General features: G+C 41.6%; 1 protein-coding gene across 8 annotated transcripts in view; it reads right to left on the reverse strand.

Annotated features, from left to right (window-relative positions):
- The window catches only part of UTRN (utrophin), a 910,930-nt gene that overhangs the window by 643,314 nt on the left and 241,607 nt on the right, over positions 1–26,009 (reverse strand). For all 8 annotated transcript variants that reach the window (XM_040350827.1, XM_040350824.1, XM_040350828.1 and 5 more), the window contains 8 exons: positions 25,373–25,480; positions 24,671–24,850; positions 22,893–23,062; positions 21,537–21,660; positions 20,519–20,606; positions 9,486–9,718; positions 7,075–7,255; positions 3,730–3,875 (listed from right to left, as the gene is read on the reverse strand). In XM_040350827.1, the coding sequence (XP_040206761.1) occupies positions 3,730–3,875; positions 7,075–7,255; positions 9,486–9,718; positions 20,519–20,606; positions 21,537–21,660; positions 22,893–23,062; positions 24,671–24,850; positions 25,373–25,480 (1,230 nt within the window). The remainder of the gene's footprint in view (positions 1–3,729; positions 3,876–7,074; positions 7,256–9,485; positions 9,719–20,518; positions 20,607–21,536; positions 21,661–22,892; positions 23,063–24,670; positions 24,851–25,372; positions 25,481–26,009) is intronic.

Genomic DNA, 26,009 nt, shown 5'->3' on the forward strand with positions numbered 1-26,009 from the left:
GAACTGAACAAAACTGCGTCTTGTGTGAACTGGCCCTTAGGCCTGATTCATGCCAATGCATTTTTATTTCTTTTTGCACTACAGAACGTGTTACATTGGAAACCATGTTAAATGAACTGTAGTGCAAATCTGCAAAATGTAAAAAGCACAAAAAATGCATAGGTGTGAATCAGGCCTTAGGGCCAGTTCACACCACAGAAACACAATCCGGATAGGTTCCAGGTGCTTTTTTGCATGCACCTTTTTGACGCATTGTGATGCGTTCCAGTGCGTTTTTGGTATGTTGTTAATGCAGTCCAGTGCCTTTTTTCACCCCTCTTTTTTATTAACCATAGATAAGGACAAGTGTGTTCCAGTGCATTTAGGTGCGTTCCGGTGCGTTCCAGTGCGTTTTTGATGTGTTTTACAGCGTTGCAGTACAGTCCAGTGCAGGTAAAATGCAGCATGTTCTATTTTTTCTTCTGGAACTGCAAGCACTGGTGTTAACTATGACATTGAAAACCATATAGCCTTCTTTCCATGCGTTTTTGATGCAGAAAAAAAACTCACTGGACTGCATGTGGTGTGAACTGGCCCTAAAGCCCTGTACACACGATCGGATATCTGATGGAATCTAATCCGATGGATTTTTTTGTCGGATATCCGATGAAGCTGACTTTCATCAGTCTTGCCTACACACCACCGGTCAAAAATCCGATCTTGCCAAAACGCGGTGACGTACAACACTACGACGAGCCGAAAAAAAATGAAGTTCAATCCTTCCGAGCATGCGTCGTCTTGATTCTGAGCATGCATGGATTTTTGTCTGACGGACTTTAAAACATGTTCTATTTTTTTTCACCAATGAAAAACAAACCGATGGGGCCCATACACGATCGGTTTGTCCGATGAAAACGATGAATCGGTCCGTTTTCATCAGACAAACCGATCGTGTGTACAGGGCTTTAGTCTTTAGCACAGCGGAGCTGCAGAAAAGATGTCCATATTTTTAGGACACTAGCAAAAAACTTGGGCATGCTGGTAGTAGGAGGGTTTATCCTGTACTAGCCTATTTTTTTTTTTGCTTGCCAGTTTTCAATCCTCCTTTCCAGTATAATTCAAAGGTTAAAAACGTCTTGTGTCCCTAAGTTGACCCTGAAAAAAAAACTGTATTTACCTCCTCATCTATGCAAACTGTATATAGTGCACTACAAAACAAACATAGGAAAGTAAAGGAGCCTGGAAAAAATGGAACTTACACAGCTTTAATTCCCTCTAGCTAATAAGTGAAATAGAGCAACGTGACAAAGAGAAGCTTTACGGTGTTAACGTATAGTGTTTACACTGTACTGTATGTTAGCTATGGCAACACACTTCATACAGTCAGCTCTGCCACTTCTTATTATGACACTTCATTCATGGAGATAAAATCAGCTGACTGTAATAATGGGACAGTTTTCACAGAAGAGAATAGCTGAAATATTTGCACAAAAAATTGTATTTATTAAAGCGTATCTATGGTCAGAATGTAACATCATATATTCATTTCCACATTGTATTTCAATTATTTCTAGCCAACTTCTAATAATCTGAATGATCTCGAAGTTAGTAATCATCGTGAACCTCCCCAAACATTTAGTTCCTTGAATTCTGTGATTTGTAGTCGCTATGACCTGTGAGTAGGCACTGATGTGTCACACATTTCACAGAGTCTGCCTACTGAACTAAATATGTTCTAAGAGGAGGAGGCAGAGTCAGTACAGGAATCACAGCTTACAGGCAGCAAGGTACCATGGGATATGTAGTCCTAAGAAATTCTTAGAAAGTAAACAGCAGAGGAGAAGCTGCAAAGCATGCAGGGAATCCAGGAAGATGTAGAAAGAGATAGCCAGCACGATAGGCAACACACAACATAAAATACGATTTTTAATGTAAGCTTTTACTGGATTGTTTAAAATAACTATTAACGGTGTCATGACAATGTTGGTAATAAAAAATATATTATTAGAAAGTAAACAGCCGAGGAGAAGCTGCAAAGCATGCAGGGAATCCAGAAAAATTTGGAAAGTGAATGCCAGCAGACAGGCAGCACACAACATGAACGGTCATTTTTCAAGTAAGCTTATATTGGATTGTCAAAAATAACTATTGTTTGTGTTGTTATCACAATGCTGATATTCAAAAATTATAGTGTATGCTGTGACCATAAAACTCTAAATGCACACCTTTCTAACATGTGTATTCTGTACCATACCTATCAATGATGTCAAATAAGATTTTATTGAATGCTTATTTACCACTGATTTTTCCAGCTACCCAAGCTCCTGCTCAGATGTTTCCTTCTACTCTATATATCAATATTTTTTTGTTTACTGCACATACTTACCTACCTGTTTTTTGAGTGCACATGTCATGGCAACATATATAAGATTACCTTGCTTGCCTTCCTTGCTGCTTGCCTGGATGTGTCTAGCTTCACTTCTTCTGAGTCACTGACAGGGACCAAGCAATGACTCAAAAAGCATTGACTGATATCAGCATTAGGCCTCATTCACACTGGACATAAAAAAACGGCAGTAGCTTTGCAGTGAGTTTTTCAAAGTTTTAGCGTTTTTTTAGCTTTTTTTTTTTTGTATTTTTTTCAATGGGATCAAAAATGTTAAAAAATGCTGATGAGCTGCGTTTTTCAGCATTTATTGACGTTGGAATGTTTTTACAGCTGAAAAACACCTCTCAGAACTAGTTTTGGTGATTTTTTACAGCCAAAAACAGTTGATAACAGCCTATGTGTGCATGGACACATAGAATAACATGCTGGAGAGTTTATGGACTGTAGAAAAAAAACATCTGAAACCAAAAACAGCAGCTGTAAAAATGTCCAGTGTGCATGAGGCCTCAAGCCTCGTACACACGGCCGGTTTTCCCGATAGGAAAACTGCGAGAAGAGCTTTTGGCCGGAAATCCCGGCCGTGTGTATGCTCCTCGCAGTTTTTTCGACGGGAAAACTGCCCGAAAAACAAAAAAAGAGAACCAGCTATCTTTTTTGCCGCCGTGAAACCCGTCAGACTTTTGCCCGGCGTTTTTTGGCAGTTTTCCTATAGAAAAAACTGCGATGGAGCATACACGCGGCCGGGATTCCCGACCAAAGCTCCTGTCGGGAAAACCGGCCATGTGTAGGGGGAAAGACTGACCGAGCAGGTTCTCTGGATTTCCGACGTGAAATCCTGCACGTGTGTACGGGGCATCACAGTCAGGAAAGAGAGCAATGGTAGCCTGCCGACTTCTCTCAAGACTAACTATGGGCTTCTTTTAGATCTACTCATGTAGTGGGGTCCCCAGCACTGTATGGGTTAAATGCTCATTTTGGCTAGGGAAGAAAGGGATACGTGCAAATACTCACCTCCCAGGTTGGGTAGACAGGAAGGCAAAAATAAAACACGCTCAGATTATTATACTAGTGGTATCCAATTAAACATTAAATATATTTTAGGAAACACTTGATTGTATATAGCTAATGTTTTAAATATTTTTGTCAGTCAAGACTTCAGCATTACGAACTTGTTTACTATTATTTTCACCCATCGTAAAAAGATAGGAAACCTGTCAAGGGGAAAATAATGCCATGTCAACTGGACCTTGGGTGGCTGAAGCTTGATTTTCTTTTATTTGTTCAATGAAAATGATTTCCGACTTTCAGTTGAAACAAAAAAGAACATAGGAAACGCTGCATACATTTTCATTAAAACCAACCTTTGCCTGTTGAAGAGCCAGCTCAACTGTTGCAGGGTCACAGAGCCCTGTTAGTTGTGATTGTAATTTGTGTTGACATTCCACTATTGTTTCTTTCAACAACCTCCGGGTATCCAGATACTTCTGGCTGGGCTGGTGATCCAGGGCTGTAAACATAAAACACGACAGCACTGTGTAAATACATTCTGAATAAAACTAAAGTTTCTGTACACATTCACAGAAAACTGTGCGCTGTTCAAGGCAAACTAACGTCATTTCCTAAATAGAAGTATCCAAACACAAACTGAAATCACGCTTTGAGTCTAAATATCTGTTCTAAATCTAGTGAGGACATTGGAAACGAGGAGATTGATTTACTACAGACAAATAATCGGTTCACTTAGCAAGGGAAGTTGCGCTTTGCAAGGGAATTTGCTCCAAATAAGTAAAAGACCTGAAGATCTGCTCACTTCCATTGTCCAATTATGTGCAAGCAAAAATTATGTTTTTTGTATTTTCTTTGCACATGATTGGGTATTCTTTGCAAAGTGAAACATCACCATATTCACTAATCTCTGGAGCAAATTCCCTTGTAAAGTAAACAAACTATGGGCCAGATTCACGTAGAATTCCGGCGGCGTAACGTATCCCATTTACGTTACACCGCCGTAAGTTTTCAGCGCAAGTGCTTGATTCACAAAGCACTTGCCTGTAAACTTGCGGTGGCGTAACGTAAATCCGTCTGGCGCAAGCCCGCCTAATTCAAATGGGGCGTGTATCATTTAAATTAGGCGCGTTCCCGCGCCGAACGTACTGCGCATGCTCCGTTTTGTAATTTCCCGCCGTGCTTTGCGCGAAATGACGTTGCACCAACGTAATTTTTTGAACGGCGACGTGCGTTACCTCCTTTCCTATTCCCGTACGACTTACGCAAAAAAAAAAAAATTCAAAATTTGACGCGGGAACGACGGCCATACTTTAACATGGCTAGTCTAAATATAAGCCATTGAAATAGCATGCGTAACTTTACGATGGGAAAAGCCGACGTAAGAGAATGCGACGAGCGCGTGTAGCTTCGTGGATCGCCGTAAACAGCTAATTAGCATACCCGACACGGAAAACGACGCGAACTCCACCCAGCGGGCGCCGAAGTATTGCATCCTAAGATCCGAAGGTGTACGAAGCCGTACGCCTGTCGGATCTTAGCCAAATGCCGTCGTATCTTTGTTTGAGAATTCAAAATAAAGATACGACGTGGCAAATTTGAAAGTATGCCGGCGTATCAGTAGATATGCCGACGTACTCTCACTGTGAATCTGGCCCTATTTGTTTACAGTAAGACCCCTTTCACACTGATAGTGCGCTGCCTTAGCTAGTTTTACCGATGCTTTTCGGCTGCTAGCAGGGTGCTTTTAATCCCTGATAGCGGCCGAACAAAGGATTAAAAGCACTCGAAAAGCGCCGCTGTCTAAGCACTTTGCAGGTGCTTCAGCAGCACTGCCCATTCATTTCAATGGGCTGGGGCGGTGGAATAGCGGTGTATACATCGCTCCTCCTCCACCCCAAAGACGCTGCTTGCAGGACTTTTTCTAAGGTTCTGCAAGCGCACTGCCCCAGTGTGAAAGCACTCTGGCTTTCAGATTGGGGTGGCATGGGAGGCGTTTTTCAGGCACTATTTCTAGCGCTAAAATGCCTGAAAAATGCTTCCAGTGTGAAAGGGTTTTAAATCCACCCTGAGATACAGTAAATCCACTATGGTCTAAGTATAACTATTTTAAAATGATTTAAAAATATGTGTATCATATTGTGCTATGTGATTAGGTAAATAGTAAAATATCAAGCAGATATTCGCAACCACTATTGTCTAGTTTAGGGTTTTATCTCCTGTCTGCTCAAATGAACTTGTATGTAACCAAATATGAAATGTAAGCAGTAGGTAGCTAGCTGACAATATAAGCTGTCAGCAAATCCCTCTTGTGGCAGAAACTGTTACTGCAGTGCTTTTACAAGCCTTATTTTATATGTAACAAAGCCCGGACTTCAGGTCCTTCATGTATCAGACAATGTAGTATAGGGACAGTGCCTTTTCTCTAGTACCAGGCAGTGGAGAACGTGAGAGGCTCCCTGCACCGCTGTAGTAGACAATTATGACAAAACATTTCAATAGTGACAGCTTATGTTGTCAGGTACTTACTGTACTGCCTATGTTATTTCATTGTTTAGATACAGGTTTACAAAAAAAAAAAGGGAGGACTGTTGGTGTCTTTCCTCACTACAACACCTGCATCACAACAGAAAACATGGTTGATGCTGAGCAAATGATATGTCCTGGCCACGCTTTCCACTTCATATATTTTTATGACGAAAACCGTTTGAAAAAGCAGCATCAACAGTGGTAATGAGTTGCTTTAAAAATTGTGTTTAAGATGGAACTTAGGTCAGAAAAATAAGTACTGCTAGATCATGACTTCAGGATGGCCCCTTTTGCAGGTATAGCTGTGTAAAACATAAAAAATAGGTACCTATACTGTTTAAAATCCAGTAATACACTGTCTTACCCTGCTCTGCACATGCTCAGTTGCTCTCTATTTTTTGGCACTGTGACAAATTTGTAGAGGCCGATCTGCTGACAACTTAAAGATTTACAGCTGCTCAGGGGCTCTGAGCTTCAGCAAAATGGCACCCTCCTGCAAGAAGAACAGGAGCAATGCTGGAGGCAATTTACAGCATGCACTCATTTTGGTAGCATAATTATTAATGTGGAATAAATAAATAAATGTTCCTTGCTAAAGAACATCATTTTCTATCAATTTGTTATGGGTAAAGTCCCCCCCTCCCCAGCAAAAAATACTGTAGCTGCTGACTTTTAATATTGGGACACACACCTGTCCTGGAATCCAATGATGTTGGCACCCCAGCTGATGTTTTCATCGGCTCTCGGGTCCTGCTGCTGCCATTCGTTGTAAGGGAAACCGGCAGTGAAGCCTTTCGTCTTTACAGCCGGTTCCCTACTGTGCATGCGTGAAACACGCTGCGCTTTCTGAATGGTCCACAGGCAGGGGAAAATGGATGGGGCCAAACTTTCAAGTGATGTGGGGAAGTGGGGATGGGTACCTGTCAAAAACCAAATGTAGGCAGGTAAGCGGAGCTTCCACTTTTGGGTGGAACTCCGCTTCAAGTGAAGACTCTATCACACATGAAGAATTGGCACGTTCTACATTGGAAAGTTGTAGTATTGAATGCAAGTATTAAAATTAAAGTGTCAGAATTAGAAGAATTCAGAGTAAGCATGCTGGGATATCCACAAGCCCAACTGATTGTGTGTGAACCATTGCATGCATCTGGCAGATATATAAATATACAAACCTTCCTGAAATTGCTGGAGTTCTCTTTCCATTTGATTCTTTGTCCTGTCATAATGGGTAGTGATGTTATTCACACTGGCTTCAATGAAGACAGGAGCTGTAGGCTGGGAACCAAGTGAAGTTGCTTTTGATCTTAAATATTCAACTTCTGAGTGCAAGTCACTGAGTTTTGCCAACCGAAGCTGTAAAAAATGATATCATATTATCTGAGTATTAGTAAATGGCACACACACTGCACATAAATATTTATTATATCTTAACTTCTGCCTTACTTAGCCAAAAAAAATATTAGAAAATAAGTCTGTGACCTTAGACAGCATGTAGCGCCGCTCGAAGCCCTAGACACTTAACTCTGCCCCATTGGGACTCAGAAGAAGTGGGCGAAGCGTCCAATTTCACTGATGCAGAAGTGCCAATAAGAGTGGCATCTCATGCTTTTTCTTATGGCACTTCGAGAAAAAAAGTATGTGTATTTCTCTATGGAGCACGGAAGGGTTCCTATTGCTGTATGTGCCCCTTTTTTTAAAAATATACTCTTACTTCCTTATCTGGCCCTTCACTACTATATTCAAAACAAAAATAAACTTAAATTAGTTCATTGGTTTAGCAGATTCTAAAATTAGGTTTTATTTCAGATTTTCCTGATAAATATTTAATAAGTGACAAAAGCTTTCCAGAGCACTATGAGCTAACTAGAGATAGCAGACCAGAAGCTTACTGCTCATTCTCACTGAAACCTCAGACAGACAGAACTATCAGATAAGGGGCAAGTCACTGCTTTGACTCATGCACTTGCGTGTGTACATTTCAGCTTCCGCTACTGAGCTCTGTAAACAAGCATTTTAAAACTAGTGGTATGAACAGGGCTCAAGTCCTGCGGGAACGCGTGGGAACAGAGTTCCTGCACTTTTTTCACAGCAGGAACTCCGTTCCCTTTGCAGGACTAGAGCAGCCGAGCCGCCCGAGCCAATCCTTCACTAAGCGGCGATGCCCAGCTCGAGTCACTGTCAGGGGCAGGCGAACCTTAGTAATCCTTTATGTTACTGGCCGCTTCCTGTATATGGATTCATCAGGTAGTGTGCGGGTATTCCGTCACTTCCTCGATGCCGCAATGTCTCCTGGGAGCTTTTGTCATTGTTCCCAGGAGACATTGCGGAGGTCTGCCGCGAGTTATCGCGGCAGAAATTGAAGTGACGGAATACCCGCACACTACCCAATGAATCCATATACAGGAAGCGGCCAGTAACATAAAGGATTACTAAAGTACAGTGGATCGAAAAAAAACAAAACATGCGGTTTAGTAATTATGCATATGAGTGTATCATTTTTTTATTTTATTTTTTCCCCAGGACTTGACCACTGGGTATGAAGATAGATAGAATTAAGTCTAGAGCTTCAAGCACTGGGTGGATAGAAGACTACATAATTACTTAAATGAAAAGAAAAAAAATATCTGTAAAGTGTCCAAATTAAAGCGGAACTAAACGCATCGATTTAACCGTTTCAAAAAACAGTTACATTCCTGCCATATTCTGGAAGTAACTGTCACATTGGTTGTGCTCTCGACCAAACTGTCAAACCATCAAATGGTTGGTGTCATAACTGATCACATATGCAGCATGGTGGCAGTTGAAGATCAATCAGAGGCCAAGATGGCAGCTTCCTTAGCTGAAAGTGATAGAAGGGTTTAGTTCCGCCTTAAGTCCTTAAAGACATTTTATACAGCACCACCACACATTCTCTGAATAAAGCACAATCCAGCTGTCCAGCTCATGAGAGAAAATAACAGGATAAATTTGTTTGTAAGGAGTAATAAAATCAGATGAGATGTTCAGTTTTTAAATCGAACACTCACATTTAATGTCATTTTTTTAAATCCCAAAAGATATCTGGATGGAAAGGAGGAATTACACTAGAACGAATGGGGCTTTTTAGAGCCAAAATAGAGTTCTTCTATGTACTGTGGGAAATGTCTGCGATGTCAGCAAGCTTCAGAAAGCCTTAACAGAAGCCATGACCAATGCCAGCTATTGGGCTGTGTGTACACTCATTAATATTCATAAATTATTACATCTTCCTACATAATGATAACTTTACTACATGAAGGCATGTAATCAGTTGAACAAAGAAACTTTAATACAGCATAAAATAAGCCTTGCTACAGGGGCATTCTAGAAAATAATGCAAAGGGTAATGAAGATGTGTATACAACCCTTAGTAAGCAATCAGAACTATGAGATTTTGTCTTGACAGTGTGTACGCAAAGAAAGCTTGACAAGATTCTCGACAAGCCTGACAAGGAACTCACCAAGGAAAACAATGTTTCTTTTACGACGAGTGTGTACGAGGCCTAAGGCTGTAAAAATGTGTAATAATGTAGTTTACTAATCAATACTAATAGGAAATGCTTACCTTTGTACTGTCTTTCTTAGCCTGCAAAGGAAGGTCTTGTAAGGATTGAGTCTTCAGCCATTCCTCTTCGTGTCTTATCTTTTCTTCTAGTCTATCCAACTCTTGGAAATAGTCAGTGATAGCATCCTGATACAAAATACCCTTATGAAGCTCTTCTATTTGCTTGTTTATGCCATTCCATTCGGCCTGCAATCTTTCCAGGGACACTTTCACTTCTTCTTCGGGGTACCCCTCTGTATAAATAAATTGAAAAAAATGCACACATTCATTAGTCTATAAAAATTTAAATTCCAGTACCAGCTTTGGGGAAGATATATAAATTTAGTTATCATCGACCAGATGAATAAATTCAGCTTTTCCTGCAATACTCACCTTCCCCTCCACACTGTTCCCCACAACCATTGCCGGTGTGTCCTCCAGCTCCAGAGCTATTCTAGGTTGAATGACTCACAGAATCATTCATCCCACTTGGTAGTCCAGGCTATCATGGAAACACCTCCTGGGGTGCAATATTAACCCAGCCTGGGCTCACAGGAGTATGCTACAGAGAACAGAGTCATTCTCTGCATGATTCAGGACCACACACAAAGGACAGAAGAAGGTGGAGGAAGAGGACCCCTCTTATCATGTGGACTGGCCATAAGATACCTACAATATAGGTACGTATGGAGAATTTATTTTAAGGATAGGGGCAGGAAAATAATCACGGGGGTTTGCTTTTTATTGAAAAAAAATCTAAAATCTAAAATCATTTAAGAAGGAATTGCGTATACATAGCATGCATGCACAAACACACACACAATATGTGAAACATGGTGGTGGCAGCATCATGTTGTGGGGATGCTTTTCTTCAGCAGGGACAGGCATTCTTTGAAGAAAACCTGTTCGAGTCTGCAAAAAACTTCAGCTGGAGGTTCACCATCCAGCAGGCCAACGACCCTAAACATAGAGTCAGAGCTACAGTGGAATGGTTTCGATAAAAGCATATTCACGTGTTAGATTGGCCCAGTCAAAGTCCAGACCTAAATCCAATTGAGAATCTGTGGCAAGACTTGAAAATTAGTATTCACAGACGCTCGCCGTCCAATCTGACAGAGCTTAAAGTGGATGTAAACCCCCAAATTTGTTTTATTTTTTTTGATGTCACATTGTAGAGTATATGATTTCCTATCAAATTTTTTTTATTTTTTATGTCACAATGTAGAGTATAAGATTTCCTATCATCTGTGCCCAGTCTTGCCACACAGAGTTAATCCAGCACTGAGCAATCCTCTTTTAATGTTCAGTGAAAATTAACAGAATTCCAGATAAAAACTTGCCAAATTATAAAGTTTCTCTGTTCTTGCTTTGTGTTACAGGTTATTTACATATCCTGGTAATATACAATGAACTTTGGATCACCTCATATTATGATAAACATAACATAACATATGATAAACATGTCCAAGCTCTAGATATGTATTTTTGGGGGTTTACATCCACTTTAAGCTATTTTGAAAAGAAGAATGGGTAAAAATGTCACTTTATGTGCAAAGTCCCCAAAAAAAACTTGCAGCTGTAATTGCAGCGAAAGTTGGTTCTACAAAGTATTAACTCTGGCTGAATACAAATGCACGCCACACTTTTCAGATATTTATTTGTAAAAAATGTTGAAAACCATTTATAATTTTCCTTCCACTTCACAACTTTCACCACTTTGTGTTGGTCTATCACATAAAATCCCAATAAAATACATTTACGTTTATGGTTGCAACATGAAAAAGTTTGGAAAATTTCAAGGGGTGTGAATACTTTTTTAAGACACTGTATATGGTGACATTTCTATACTTCCCAGCGACCTCCGGTCGTGGCCGCCTAGGCGACTACATCATCAGCCTGGCCCATTGACTCCTGAGAAATCTATGTCAATGATCCCAGAAGTCTTTGGGCACCAAATGCGGGTACGATCGTGAATTTTCCCAACCGGGAAACAAAGCACGCCTCGCAGTGTCATTATTGCGCAGACATGAGAATGGTAGGTGCATGCTGGGTAGCCAGTTGCCCATATCCTACATGGCCATAGCCAGAATTGTGGGAGAACAGAGAAATTATCATTTAGTAAGTAATTATGTGCACATGGCCAGCAATATCCATTGCAGTTATGAATTACAACAATCTTAATCATGTGATTAGTATATTTTGGATAGGAGACTGGGAATCCTCTTTAAGGCCTCACTCAAATATGTTATTTTTTCCAATTACTTGAAATAAAAAATGCATTAATTACATCAACAGAAATGCTCAGAGGGCTAGAAGATGAAACTGTAGCTTGAATAAATATGCTATGCATACAGCAGAGGGCGCTGCACAATATAAAAACAGAAGACAAAGTTCCACATTACTGACATTAAAATAAATTCTATCTATCTTAGGAAATGGAATTTTAGAATACAGACAGCTTTTCAGGATTTACTAGCAGGATACCATGAAAGGCCTGGAATGCACCTTCTTACATGAAATAGGAGGAAATCCTAGAAGAAATTTATGTCACACATAATTTATGTTGTTCAAAGTATTTAAACATAATTAAAAGGCAACAGTGATGTGTAATTGTTTGCATGCTAGGTATGGATTAAATATATATTTTTTCTTAAAGGGGAGTTCCAGCCATTTGTATGTTTATTAAAAGTCAGCAGCAACAAAAAGTGTAGCTGCTGGCTTTTAATAAACAGGCACTTACCTGCTCCAGCGCTCCAGCGACACGCCGGCCGGGGCTCCGCTCCTCTCCCCCCCTCCCCGGCCGGCGTCTTCATTTTCAGTGTGGGCACCCGGCCGTGACAGCTTTCGGCTTCACGGCCGGGCACCCACTGCGCATGCGCGAGCGGCACTGCGCATGCGCGAGCGGCCCGGCCCGGCGCCACGCCGTGTAATTGGCCAGGAGATCGCCTAGGACCTGTGACGTGTCCTAGGCGATCGCCTACAGCAGCCACTTCCTGAAGGCGATTAAGCTTAGTCGCCTACAGGAAGGAGGAAGTGGGACAGGAAGTCCCACTCGTGCTGAAGCCCCCACTCCCCCCCCCAAAAAATTACATGCCAAATGTGGCATGTAAGGGGGAGAGGAGTGGGTTAAGAGGAAGTTCCAAATTTGGGTGGAACTCCTCTTTAAAGTAACCCATCATAAGTAAAATCTGGGGGGTATACCAACACCAGTGAGCTCTGTCTGATGCTATTTGACTGTCTGATATACTAAACCACTAGATTTATTACTTTCTGTGTAACGGACCTGAAACAAATATGGTCAGTAAAGTTAAAAATAAAGGGCTGGATTCAGAAAGATCAGCGGATCTTTCTGCTGGCGTAACGTATCTCAGATACGTTACGCCGCCGTAACTTTGGGAGCAAGTTCTGTATGCAGAAAAAACTTGCTCCCTTAGTTACGGCGACGTAACGTATGTGTGGCGGCGTAAGCCCGCCTAATTCAAATGGGGATGTTGGGGGCGTGTTTTATTTAAATTTCACTTGACCCCGCGTATTGTACGGCATGCGCCGTTCGTGAAAAAATCCCAGTGCGCATGCTCGAAATTCATTGCTTTCAACGTGAACGTAAATTACGTCCAGCCCTATTCGCGAACTACTTACGCAAACAACGTAAAATGTTCAAAACTCGACGTGGGAACGACGGTCATACTTAACATAGGATACACCTCATATAGCAGGGGTAACTATACGCCAAAAAAAGCCTAACGTAAACAACGTAAAAAAAACGCGCCAGCCGGACAGACATTTCTGAATCGGCGTAACTACCTAATTTGCATATTCCTTGCGGAAATATACGGAAGCGCCACCTAGCGGCCAGCGTAAATATGCAGCCTAAGATACGACGCTGTAAGACACTTACACCAGTCGGATCTTAGGGAAATCTATACGTAACTGATTCTCTGAATCAGGCGCATAGATACGACGGCCCGCGCTCAGAGATACGACGGCGTATCAGGAGATACGCCGTCGAATCTCCTATCTGAATCCAGCCCAAAGTCAACATTCCTTAACCCTCCTGGCGGTATCCCCGAGCGTGACTCGGGGTGGATTTTTTCTGCTATAATCGGTATCCCCGAGTCACGCTCGGGGTAGATATGCAGAGCCTGCAGCGTGCGCTGGCTTACCTTGTCCCTGGATCCAGCGATGCCACCGCGCTGTGTGAGCGAGCGGGACCAGCGTCCTCCTGTGCCGTCAATCTCCGTTCCCTGCGACGTTACGACGCACTGGAGCGGAGATCGGCGCCAAATTCAAAAACGTAAACAAACACTATACATACAGTATACTGTAATCTTATAGATTACAGTACTGTATGTAAAAAATACACACCCCCCTTGTCCCTAGTGGTCTGCCCAGTGCCCTACATGTACTTTTATATAATAAAAACGGTTCTTTCTTTCTGCAAACTGTAGATTGTCCATAGCAACCAAAAGTGTCCCTTTTTTGTCAAAAATGGTTTTAGATCAGCTAGAAAACAGCGATAATAAATTATAATCACTTGCAGAATTGTGCGATAGCGATTTGTGGGGAAATTCGTCATAAAAAAAAACAAATATTGACAGCGACAATTCTGCAACTGAGCAAATTTCAGTGATTTTGATTTGATTACATTATTGAATAATTTTTATTAGAATTATATTATTATTTGTTATAATTATTTATAATTATTTATTATATTATCATTTATAATTTTGTTTTTAAAAAAATGTCATACCCGGGATGCCTATTAGATTCTTGTTTGGTCAGATTTAAGTGAGTTATTCCTAAGAATTACAGGCCTACAGTATAGTAAATGCCAAATTTCCTTGCAAATAATTGTACCGCTTTTGGTACGTAATTCCAGACAGAATCATACCGCCAGGGAGGTTAAAAATACACTTGTTCCAGGCCAGTGAGTCATAGTACTGAAGCCAAATGAGTCAGTATGACAGCCAGGCAACTAGCATGTTCAGGAGAGTTCACTAACAACTACCCCCATGTTACTTTAATGATGGTTCCTTTGTAAGGTTTACCCAAAACTGTTATTTCAGTATTAAGTATACAGTATGTGAGACAGATAAATATCTACGTTTTTATGAATGGACTATATGCACATAGTCCAAATGGTATGAATCTAGCCAGGGTTATAAGAATTTACTGAGCTGCTCACTCGCAGTGAACTTTTTGACAGCTGGGTATAGTGGAATGCATTTACAGTGGGGGAAATAATTATTTGATCCCCTGCAGATGTTGTATGTTTGCCAACTTACAATGAAATTAAGTATCTATCATTTTTATCATAGTTGTATTTTAAATGATAGAGACAGAATATCAGCCAAAAATCCAGAAAAAACTTTTTGATTGATATTCTGTCTCTTTCATTTAAAGTATACCTATGATAAAAATTATATACCCTTAATTTATTTGTAAGTGGGCAAACTTACAAAATCTGCAGGGGATCAAATAATTATTTCCCGCACTGTAAAGGTAGAACTGAAAGTTGACAGAGCTTTGTTTACAGGGTAGTATTTTGTCACCTATCATCCAGGAATCCAGGACAGGCATGGCAAAGTCTAAATGACAATGCCCTGTATTAAAAATAAATGGTGTATTACATGCTGTTCATACTCACTCAGTCACTGCAGTTGGGGATTTTGCAGATCAGTTTTGGCAGCTCAGTTTTTAGTGAATTTCTATGCTGAGCATTAACTCCCCATCACATCTGAGAAGCCCATGTGACTATAGAGTTACACATGTGGGTGTATACACAATGGTAAATGACAGAACACTCCCTCCCTCCTCCTTCATGTCCACTAACCAACTAAACACAATGGAGGTGGGATATTACATCTTGATTGATGGAGGCTTCACCTCCCTGTTATTCTAGGACACAGGCTAGAGGGGCGTGACACAGCCTGTGACTGGCAGAAATCCGCCCACATCATGTTACTGTATTGTCAAAACAATAATAAAGATTTGATTTCAAATATATACTTGTATGACAATTTAAAACGGTTTATTGATATTAATTATTTATTTATACTATAGGCTGTGTTTTTTTTTTTTACTTTGAACATGTGACCAGCAGCAAAAGACTAAAAGCTCTTCCTGCTACTGTTTTTCTACAGACATGCTGGGAAAGAGCTGGGTCATGTGACAGCTGTATATCAATTAGGAAGGTACTTTGTATTTTTTTTTATTAACCCCTTGGAGCCAGCACTTCACAGCCTTTTAGAGGATTTAGGATGCCAGAAGGAGGGGTGTGGTTTATGATCATGTGACCATTGTGATTGACTGTCATGGCAGCCACATGATCGGAAAGCTCTCCATTGGTAACTGTGTCGGGAGCACGCAGGGTACAGCCTCTCGGCACAGCTGTATTTACACTAATTCATGCATATATGTTGCCAAGGGGTTAAAATATTTGCAGTGTCATCATCCATATACAGAAAGTGAAGGAACAATGTCAATGAAACAGTGTGTGTTTAGTATCACTTTAATGCAATAGGATATGTCATGACTTTGACATGCAAGTAAAGCCATAACAGAACGCAGTCAGGTTTTTTAGAACCATTCACTTATAAGGGGTAGCTCAAATATATATATATATATATATTTTTTTCAGTTAAACACAAATAGGTAGATTCAGTAAGAGTTAGGCTGACTTATCAGTAGATAAGTCGACCTAACTCAGAATCTACGCCGACCTATGTTTAAGCGTATGCTCAAACAGAGATACGCTTAAACATATCTAAGATAGGACGGCTTGCGCCATACTATCTTAGGTTGCAATATTTCGGATGGCCGCTAGGGAGCGCTTCCATTGCGGTCGGCGTAGAATATTTAAATGAGGAGATACGCCGATTCACGAACGTACGCCCGACCGCCGCAGTAGTTTTACGCCGTTTCCGTAAGGCATTAGCAGGCCTAAAGTTATTCCATCTATTAGGTGGAATAACAATGTTAAAGTATGGCCGCCGTTCCCGCCGCGAGATTCAAATTTTTTACGTCGTTTGTGTAAGTCGTCCGCGGATCGGGATTTACGTTCACGTCGAAATCAATAGGCCTGTGCGGCGTACTTAGCCGCAATGCACCCTGGGAAATGTAGGCGCCCGTAGCATGCGCTTTAAAAAAAACGGTCAAGCCTTATTACCATACAACACGCCCCCCTCCAAGACATTTGAATTTGGCGCCCTTACGCCCGCCCGCTTTAGGCTACGCCGCCGTATATTAGCAGGCAAGTACATTGAGAATCATTACTTGCCTAGCTAACTTACGGCGGCGTAGCCTAAACACGCTAAGCTACGCCGCCGTAACTTTATTCCATTCTACCTGAATCTACCTAAAATTATGTAAATTTAGGTTGAATTCATGTTCAACTTGAATCTGAATCTCAACACTATTACAGATGCAACATAATCTAAAATGCACTTAGCTCTCTTTTAAGTTGCATGGTTTCCAAATACTGTATATACTCGAGTATAAGCAGACATTTTCAGCACATTTTTTTGTGCTGAAAATGCCCCCCTCGGCTTATACTCGAGTCACCTTTTTGCGCCTGATCTCTCGGACTTTGGGGACCCGGTACCGGATGGCCATAGGTCCCCTGGATCCCACATATGTAGCCCCACTCTTCCTCTACAAGTGTGCAAAGTTTATTGTCCGGGGGACCTACGGCCCGGGAGCACCGATTTTTCAAAGCTGGGCACCCCTTCCACAGACTCCCATGTTAAACGTCAGTCTAGTCATGGACACAGTGAGGCATGGGCACAGTGAGGCATGGGCACAGTGAGGCATGGGCACAGTGAGGCATGGGCACAGTGAGGCATACGCATTGACACAGTGAGGCACAGTGAAGCATGCAAATGGACACCCTAGGCTTATACTCGAGTCAATAAGTTTTCCCATTTTTTTGTGGTAAAATTAGGTGCCTCGGCTTATACTCGTGTATATATGGTACATTTTTTTTCCAGCTCAACAAGATCCACTGTCGCACTTCTGGTCTGGTAATCCTCTCGCAGTACAAGAGGTTATAAAATTTGACCGGATACAAAAGATTAAAGGACTTACGCACAATGAACAGAACAGAAGCCTGGATGGTTTATCATTTTTTTACTTGTTTAAAAGATGTAGTAAAAGGCTTTGTTGCAGATAATTATTAAGGCCACAATACACATTGCATGGCCACTCAAAGTCATACAGTAACACATTTGTACTGGCAACATGAGATGGCAATTACGTGAATTTGCCTATAGCAAAGCAAGGAAGGCAGAGAGGTGTTAGTTCAGGGAGGGCTAAGTTGACAAAACAAATAAGACAGGAAATGAAATGATAAGTGCAAGGTTAGCAGTCATGCAGACCCATCACAACAATATTTGAACAGCTGTAGAAACTAAACATTAGTCAGCTGGCTGCTGAAATTACCTTAACTATTCAATTAGCAAGGGCAGCTAAACAGACTCAATGCTCATGTTCATATAAAATATATCTGAAAAGAGGGATACCCTCTGTGCATTTATCTTGGAAACCTACAATTACCCGAACTTCAAAGTTGATAAGGCTGCATTCACACTTGCGTAGCGCAATTATGTTTGATCATTTTGCACGAGACTATGAGAGTCGCATGGGGCCATCCCACAAATGGGCTGCCCTATGCATATTTGTCGCCCGAAAAAAAAGCTTCTGCTCATTTTCAGGCGACAAGCTTCTTGCGGTCGTTAAAAGCACATTTTGCCGCAATCGCAGCAAGATCCTGTCCTGTGACATTCACAGCCGAACGGCATTGTGCTTGGGCTGTCATTAAGGGATAATGGCACCCAAACGTGCGTTGTGCAAAAATCGTAGTCAGAATCACAGTGATTCTGCACTTGATTCCAAATCGCGAGGTGTGAATGGAGCTCATAAAAATGCTGTTTGCTGTATTTGCTTTAAACTCACAGGTGTGAAATCACCTAATCTGACTTTTACAATTAAAGATGAAGATTAGGAAGGATAATGCTTACATAGATACATTGGTTTAGCTTGCACTAAGGCTAGTATGTATGTGCCATACCTGTGGGATCCCTGTGGAAGCTGGAAATCACTGTATTGGGTACCAGTTAGGGTTGTTCCGATACCACTTTTTTACCCGCCGATACCGATTACCGATACTTTTTTTCTAATGTCATGTGACAGTGGCACATATGTCAGTATTTTATTTTTTTTACAATTTTTTGGTATGTTTTTTTACTATGCTTTCTTCTTCTTTTTTTAGGGGGGAGTGGATGGTGTCAGAGGCTCCTCTCCATTCATAAACTAAAGCACCGTAATCACAGGTTACGATGTTTCAGTTATATGAATGAACAGAGTCAGTGATCACTGACTCTGTTCATTCAGAACAGTTACCTCCGCTCTCCATCCTGACGAGGACAGAGGGAGTGGAGGAGGACATGGAGGGGAGACAGAGCACAGAGGGAGACAGCAGCAGGAGGGGGGACACGGGACATGCAGCATGGAGCGCCGACAGCACATCACTCGGGGGGAGAGCAGCAGCACGGAGGACACAGTGAACGGAGGACACAGTGAACGGAGGACACACAGCACGGAGGGCACACAGCACAGAGGGCACAGTGAACGGAGGACACACAGCACGGAGGACACACAGCACGGAGGGCACAGTGAACGGAGGACACAGTGAACGGAGGACACACAGCACGGAGGACACAGGCATCGGGTAACAGAGCATGGATAAGAACAGCAGGATCACGGAGGGGGACACTGAGCGCGGACAGCAGCATCACGGAAGGGGACACACACGGAGGGGGAGAGCAACATACACCCGCCCTCTCCGCTCGCAAACTCTGCCTGCCCTCTCTGCTTAAAACCTCCGCCCACTGACCAAGTATCGGGTCAGGCATCGGGAGCATTTGTGCGAGTACAAGTACTCGCACAAATGCTCTGTATCGGTCCCGATACCGATACTAGTATTGGTATCGGGACAACCCTAGTACCAGTAATTGCTCTGATATTTAGGTCATGCTGAGCAGTTGCCCTGCTGCTTACTGAACACAGGAGGTTGCTGGCTCAGCACTGGCTCCGTTCAGAGAACACTGCATTTTCTCAATAAATGCCATGTGTTTTCTTACTGGACGAATAGAAAATCGTGACATCGCCTACCTGCCTGTCCACCTTGCCCAATCAAAGAAAATGCAGTGTTCCTTGAATGGCACACATGCAGAGCAAGCGACCTCCAGTGTTCACAATGCAGCCACACAATGCAGCATGAGGGGAAGCTCTGCTGATTTTATTATACAATCATGAGCAAGCTAAAATGCTGTTTTTTTTTTCCTTGAATGTCCCCCTAAGATCTACAGCGACTGAACTTCCAAGTGCACTTTCAGTGCAATTTCAAGTGCACTTTGCACTTGTAGTGTGCACTTGTAGTGCAAAGTGGATTTTCCTTTAGTAAATAATCCCCTGTTTGTTAACTTAGAAACTGTGGGATTTATCAAGATATGCTTCTATGGGAGACAAATATCACTTGATGTGCTCTCCAGCAGATTGCATTCTACCTTTTGTTTTGAAAATCAAATGTGGATTCCATCACATTGATTTGATTCACATGAACTCCTGAGGATCATCCAAGTGTCACATTTACACGTGGATTGTTTTGGAGCTATACATTTTGTGAATCCCCAAACAGACACCAGTTTTTACTGTGACATTTTAATCAATATAAATAAATAATCAATATATAGTAAACTGTTTTTATAAAAGGTTGTATTTATGTTGCATTCACTGTATACGTTCCACAAAAAAGTCCATGGCTACAAAGCAAGAGTTTTATGATATATACATGGATGTGGACATTTAGCTTACACAATTTTAGGTTTTAAACACCTTCATGGGTCTATATCTACTTTCATTTTTTTGTTTGGGTTGTTTTTTTATTTTAAAAACTAGGTACAACTACTAAATAATATATGTCGTTGTTTATGCAGAACGTGTCTACATTTAAAAATGTGAGTAAAGATTAAAACTATACTATGTCTTCTCCATACCTTGCTTACACAGTTCCAATAGGTACTGCCCATGTGCAGCAGCCTCTCCAAACTTGGGAGTTCTTTCTGCTCTTTCTTTCTCTAAAACCTACAAAAGAGGGTTAAGAATAGCAAATGAAAAACATTATTAGTCAAGCAATTTTGCTACAGCGCATTGTATTATGAGAAATAAATACAAAGATAAATTCCGATTCAGATAACTTTTCTGATATGTAATGCCCCGTACACACGATCGGGATCGGGATTCCCGGCAGTAAAAAGTCCGCCGGGAATCCCGGGGGGAAAAACCGAGAACCTGCTCAGCCACTTTCCCTGTGTACACACCAGAGGTTTTCCTGTCGGGAAAACTGCAGTGAGAGCTTTGGCCGGGAATCCCTGCCGCTATTCCTGGCTCTTTTGCTGTCGGGAAAAGTGCCATGGAGCATACACATGCCCAGTTTTCCCGGCCAAAAGCTGTCATGGCAGTTTTGCCAGATGGGAAAACTAGTCGTGTGTATGAGGCCCCGTACACACGTCCGAGGAACTCGACGTGCCAAACACATCGAGTTCCTCGTCGAGTTCAGTGTGCAAGCCGCCGAGATCTCGGCGGGCCGACTTTCCTCATTGAACAACGAGGAAATAGAGAACATGTTCTCTTTTCGGCCCGACGAGTTCCTCGTCGGCTTCCTCGCTGAAAAGTGTACACACTACCGAGTTTCTCGGCAGAATCCAGCTCCGATCGAGTTTCTGGCTGAATTCTGCCGAGAAACTCGGTCGTGTGTACGGGGCCTGAGGCATTAGGGTTTAGCTCCATGACAAAGGTTTGCACTGAATTTAAAGCAACAGGAGAAATGCAGTATGACAAGTACTGAACGTTTTTATTACAATCCTTTGATTAAATGGGCAGCCAAAAACCACTGAGATCTAAGAACCTGGTTATTATTGCAAGGGTAGATAATTCACAGATCATACCTCCAACAGCTACAGAATGTAACAGAACCCCTATTCATAGTCACTTCCTTCCCGCTTCTCCTTTTACCTTTAGTGTGCCTTTTATGTCTGATGTGTCTCTAATCTTTCTGTAGTTACTGATCTCTGCGGCCAGAATGACAGCCCTGGATTTAATCATCCAGTTCAACAGCTCAGCAGATTCCTCATCAAACCTGAGGAAAGAGAGAAAAAGAGAAAAAAACAAGACATGAAGAGACGGAGGTCATTTAACTATGATTTTATTAAATTCAATAATGTCTACCTTGGAAAAAAACTTGCTAAGAATCTTCAAACAGCTGCCCACAATGTAGGTGTCCATAAAAATATGCTTCTGATAATTTCCTTTTAAAATTAGGTTAAGGAAGCTTGTGATAAAATACATTTAAGAACACCCCAAAGTGCTTGCAAGCTAAACAAACACGCAGAGGCATAGTTTAGCAATGGGCTGTCTAGACCTGGATTCAGCGATAAGAGCATCTCAAGCCTAGGGTGGTGACATAATAGCAATAAAGCTTCGAAACCATTTAAACAGCTCTTCCTGAAAAGATTGCAGTCTGATCACTGGGGGAGAGGAGACTGGGGAAATTCTTCCTCCTGACCGCAGCAGATTAATGAAATCATCTTAGTCTAGGCAAAGTCATTTTGGCTGAAATTCTAGAACAGCTTTTAGATGGTAACAGATAAAAAATGTTTGCAAAATTATACTGAAGTTTATTGTGGCACCGGAAATACTTTTGTATAATTACTAAAAATAATGTTGTTAAAGTACAATTTGTTTTTCCTAAATAGCTTCCTTTACCTTAGTGCAGTCCTCCTTCACTTACCTCATCCTTCCATTTTGATTTTAAATGTCCTTATTTCTTCCGAGAAATCCTCACTTCCTGTTCTTCTGTCTAACTCCACACAGTAATGCAAGGCTTTCTCCCTGGTGTGGAGTGTCGTGCTCGCCCCCTCCCTTAGACTACCAGAGAGTCAGGACGCCCACTAACACACAGCTCCTTTCTCTATCTGCAACATAGATAGCGTCCTGACTCTCCTGTAGTCCAAGGGAGGGGGCGAGCACGACACTCCACAGCAGGGAGAAAGCCTTGCATTACTGTGTGGAGTTACAGACAGAAGAACAGGAAGTGAGGATTTCTCAGAAGAAATAAGGACATTTAAAGGCAAAATGGAAGGATTAGGTAAGTGAAGGAGGACTGCACTAAGGTAAAAGAAGCTATTTAAGAAAAAAAAATTGTACCTTTACAACCCCTTTAAGTGTTTACTTTCTTTATTGTATAACTATAAAACGAAAAAAATTAAGAAATAATAAAAAAATTAAATAAATAAAAAAATAAAATGAATAGCGAATGAAATTTGTCCTTCTTATTCTACATATTAACTCATATTTATAGAGAAAACTCACATTTTCTTTTCCTCCGCATCTAGACTCATTTGGTGCTTCCTTGGTGGTGGAGGAGGAGGGAGCTCTTGTTTTATTAGATGGATACTACTGTGTTCTGTTACAGTCACTGTCTCTGTAATAACTTTCCGGGAGACTTGCTTCACTCCAAAATTGGTTACTGACTCAGTCACCTAAACACAAAAGGCAAATGATCACAACTTTTCTACTATCAAAACTATTATTAGATAAAAAGATAACGCCCATAAGTCAACAAATCTTATTTTCTGAACAAAATCACCATTATCCAATATAGGGGCAGATCCAGAGTCTAGTCTCGGGAGGGGCACTGCCAGAAAAAAGGTGTCTCTTACAGAACTGTATTTAACCCATCATACAGTCCTAACCTTTTTACTGCCCCCCATCCTGAAACAATCTCCCTGTGTGCCTGAAGCAGCTTCTGGCGGGAGAGGAGAGGAAGGAGGGAAGGTGGCAGCACTGTTGAGGAGCTGATAACACTAGATAATCGGCAAAAGTAAATACTATAAAAATTAAACAAGTGGCTATGAGCAGGGAAGCAGGGTTGCCATAGAAACATTGGATTGAGAAGGAGGCTTGGTTAACAGTACAGGAAGTGCTCAATGTATGGGCGGAAATACACTATGTGGACTCAGAAAACAATACTTAAGATGGCGCCGCCTTACCCCTGGAAACAAGTTTCTTTAAACAGTAAGTAATATGCCATTTGGGCTGGATTACAGTGGCTATAGATTGATAATTACTTAATATAATGGACTGAATGAAAAGAAGCATCAGAGTGGGAGAGTTTACTTCCTCTTTAAAGATATAGGGCCAGATTCTCAGTGGAGATACGACGGCGTATCTCCAGATACGCCGTCGTATCTCTGAGTCCGGCCGGTCGTATATATGCGCCTGATTCTTAGAATCAGTTACGCATAGATATCTATTAGATCCAACAGGCGTAAGTCTCTTACGCCGTTGGATCGTAACGGCATATTTACGCTGGCCGCTAGGGGCGTGTACGCCGATTTACGCGTCGAAATATGTAAATCATTTAGATACGCAAATTCACGAACATACGCCCGGCCGATGCAGTACAGTTACGCCGTTTACGTTAGGCTTTTCCCGGCGTATAGTTACCCCTGCTATATGGTGGCGTAAGTGCGGCGCATCAATGTTAAGTATGGCCATCGTTCTCGCGTCGAAATTCAAAAAAGTTACGTTGTTTGCGTAAGTCGTCCGTGAATGGGGCTGGACGTCATTTATGTCCACGTCGAAACCAATGACGTCCTTGCGGCGTACTTTGGAGCAATGCACACAGGGAAATTCCACGGACGGCGCATGCGCCGTTTGGGAAAAACGTCAATCACGTCGGGTCAAGCCTGATTTACATAACACACGCCCACCTCCTCACAATTTGAATTAGGCGGGCTTACGCCGGCCTATTTACGCTACGCCGCCGCAACTTTTTTTTGAGAATACGGCACTTGCCTGTAAAAGTTGGGGAGGCGTAACATAAATAGGATACGTTACGCCCGCACAAAGTTGCGCCATTCTACGTGAATCTAGCCCACAGTTCCCCTGGATACACTAAGTTGGGTTGATATGTACATTTACTAACACAGCTGCAAAACTGTGCTTGGGTGTTAAGATTTGTTTTACCTTTTGCCATGAAGGGGTTAAAAACTAAACACGGGCAGAACTAAGCACAACACTTTTCATAGCTGCACCAGGCCCGACGCATTCGTCAAACTGCTAAAAACATATTTTAGATGCGATACCTGGTTAGTATAATCTTCCAATAAATGCACTAGTTCATCCCATTTTTGAGCAAGGTCCTCCATATCAGTCTTCAGTTTCTGCGACGCTTTGCTACTTCCAATAATTAGAACCACGTCCTGGGCCAACTCATGCAAATGGTCAAACGTTTGCTTCTTCATTCCCAGTTCTTCCTTTAAGCTCTAAAATGACAAAGCGTTATACAGTTTCCCTCTGCATACTAGCACAACAAAATGTTTACAAATCACACTTGGTTATTAAAAAACCCTTACATTTATTATTCATTATTTACAATTAAAAATGTCTACCCTAAGGGGGGGATGCTTGCAAAAAATATTATTGACACTGTGTGCAGGTTTTTCTCTTTTTTTTTTTTACGTTTGAAACCATAATGCTGTTTTTTTCTTTATTATTTTAAACACGTAACTTTATTGTTTGTTTAATGACTATTTGTTACGGCTGCATTGAGCAGTACAAATCTACACAAAACAGTAATTAAAGGGGATGATGAGATACAATAACTTTTGTTTGCTTTCAATCTTTTCAGGGCCAAAGAAATTGAATGGTAATGAATGACGGGAAAGGATGCATAACATTGACACTAATCTCCTCGTTACTTGCTGAAGCAACACTTCCCTCAAGCATGTTTCTACCCTTGCCTTTTCTACAAGAAATTCCTCACATAACAAAGATACTGTACTCACCGCCAACCTCCTCACATTCACACTCAGCTCGTTCTGATCTTTGAAGTTGCTCCTCTGGACTTTACTCAGAGAATCTTCTTTTTCTTTTAGCCATATTCTGAGCAAGCACTAAATAAATGCAGAAGAGTATCAAAATTGAACAAAGGAGTATTAAGAATATCAATCTAAAATTGACTATAAAGTCATTCATACTTTCCCAAAACATAAACTACATACAGTATGTTCAAAATAATATTTTAAGCCGTTTTCAGAATGCAAAAAAAGTTAATTTCACAATCAATGAAGTCAGCGTTTTCCAAGGTGCAATACTGCCTTGCGGAAAAATACACTTAATATAAATATACTGGCCCAGATTCAAAGAGCAATTGCGCCTGCGTAACCTTAGTTACGCAGCGCAATTGCTTACTTGCCCCGGCGTAACGACTTCTCCTGATTCAGAGAGCTCGTTACGCCGACTGCAGCCTAAGATATGCGTGGCATAAGGCTCTTATTCCCTCATATCTTAGGCTGCATTCTTACGCAGGCCGCTAGGTGGCGTTCCCGTTGTGGTCAGCGTATAGTATGCAAATTGCATACTAACGCCGATTCACAATGTTACGCAAGCCCTGCGTAAGCAGTTTACGTCGTTTGCGTACGT

Source organism: Rana temporaria, chromosome 4, assembly GCF_905171775.1.
Source record: "Rana temporaria chromosome 4, aRanTem1.1, whole genome shotgun sequence".
NCBI classification, from domain to species: domain Eukaryota; kingdom Metazoa; phylum Chordata; class Amphibia; order Anura; family Ranidae; genus Rana; species Rana temporaria.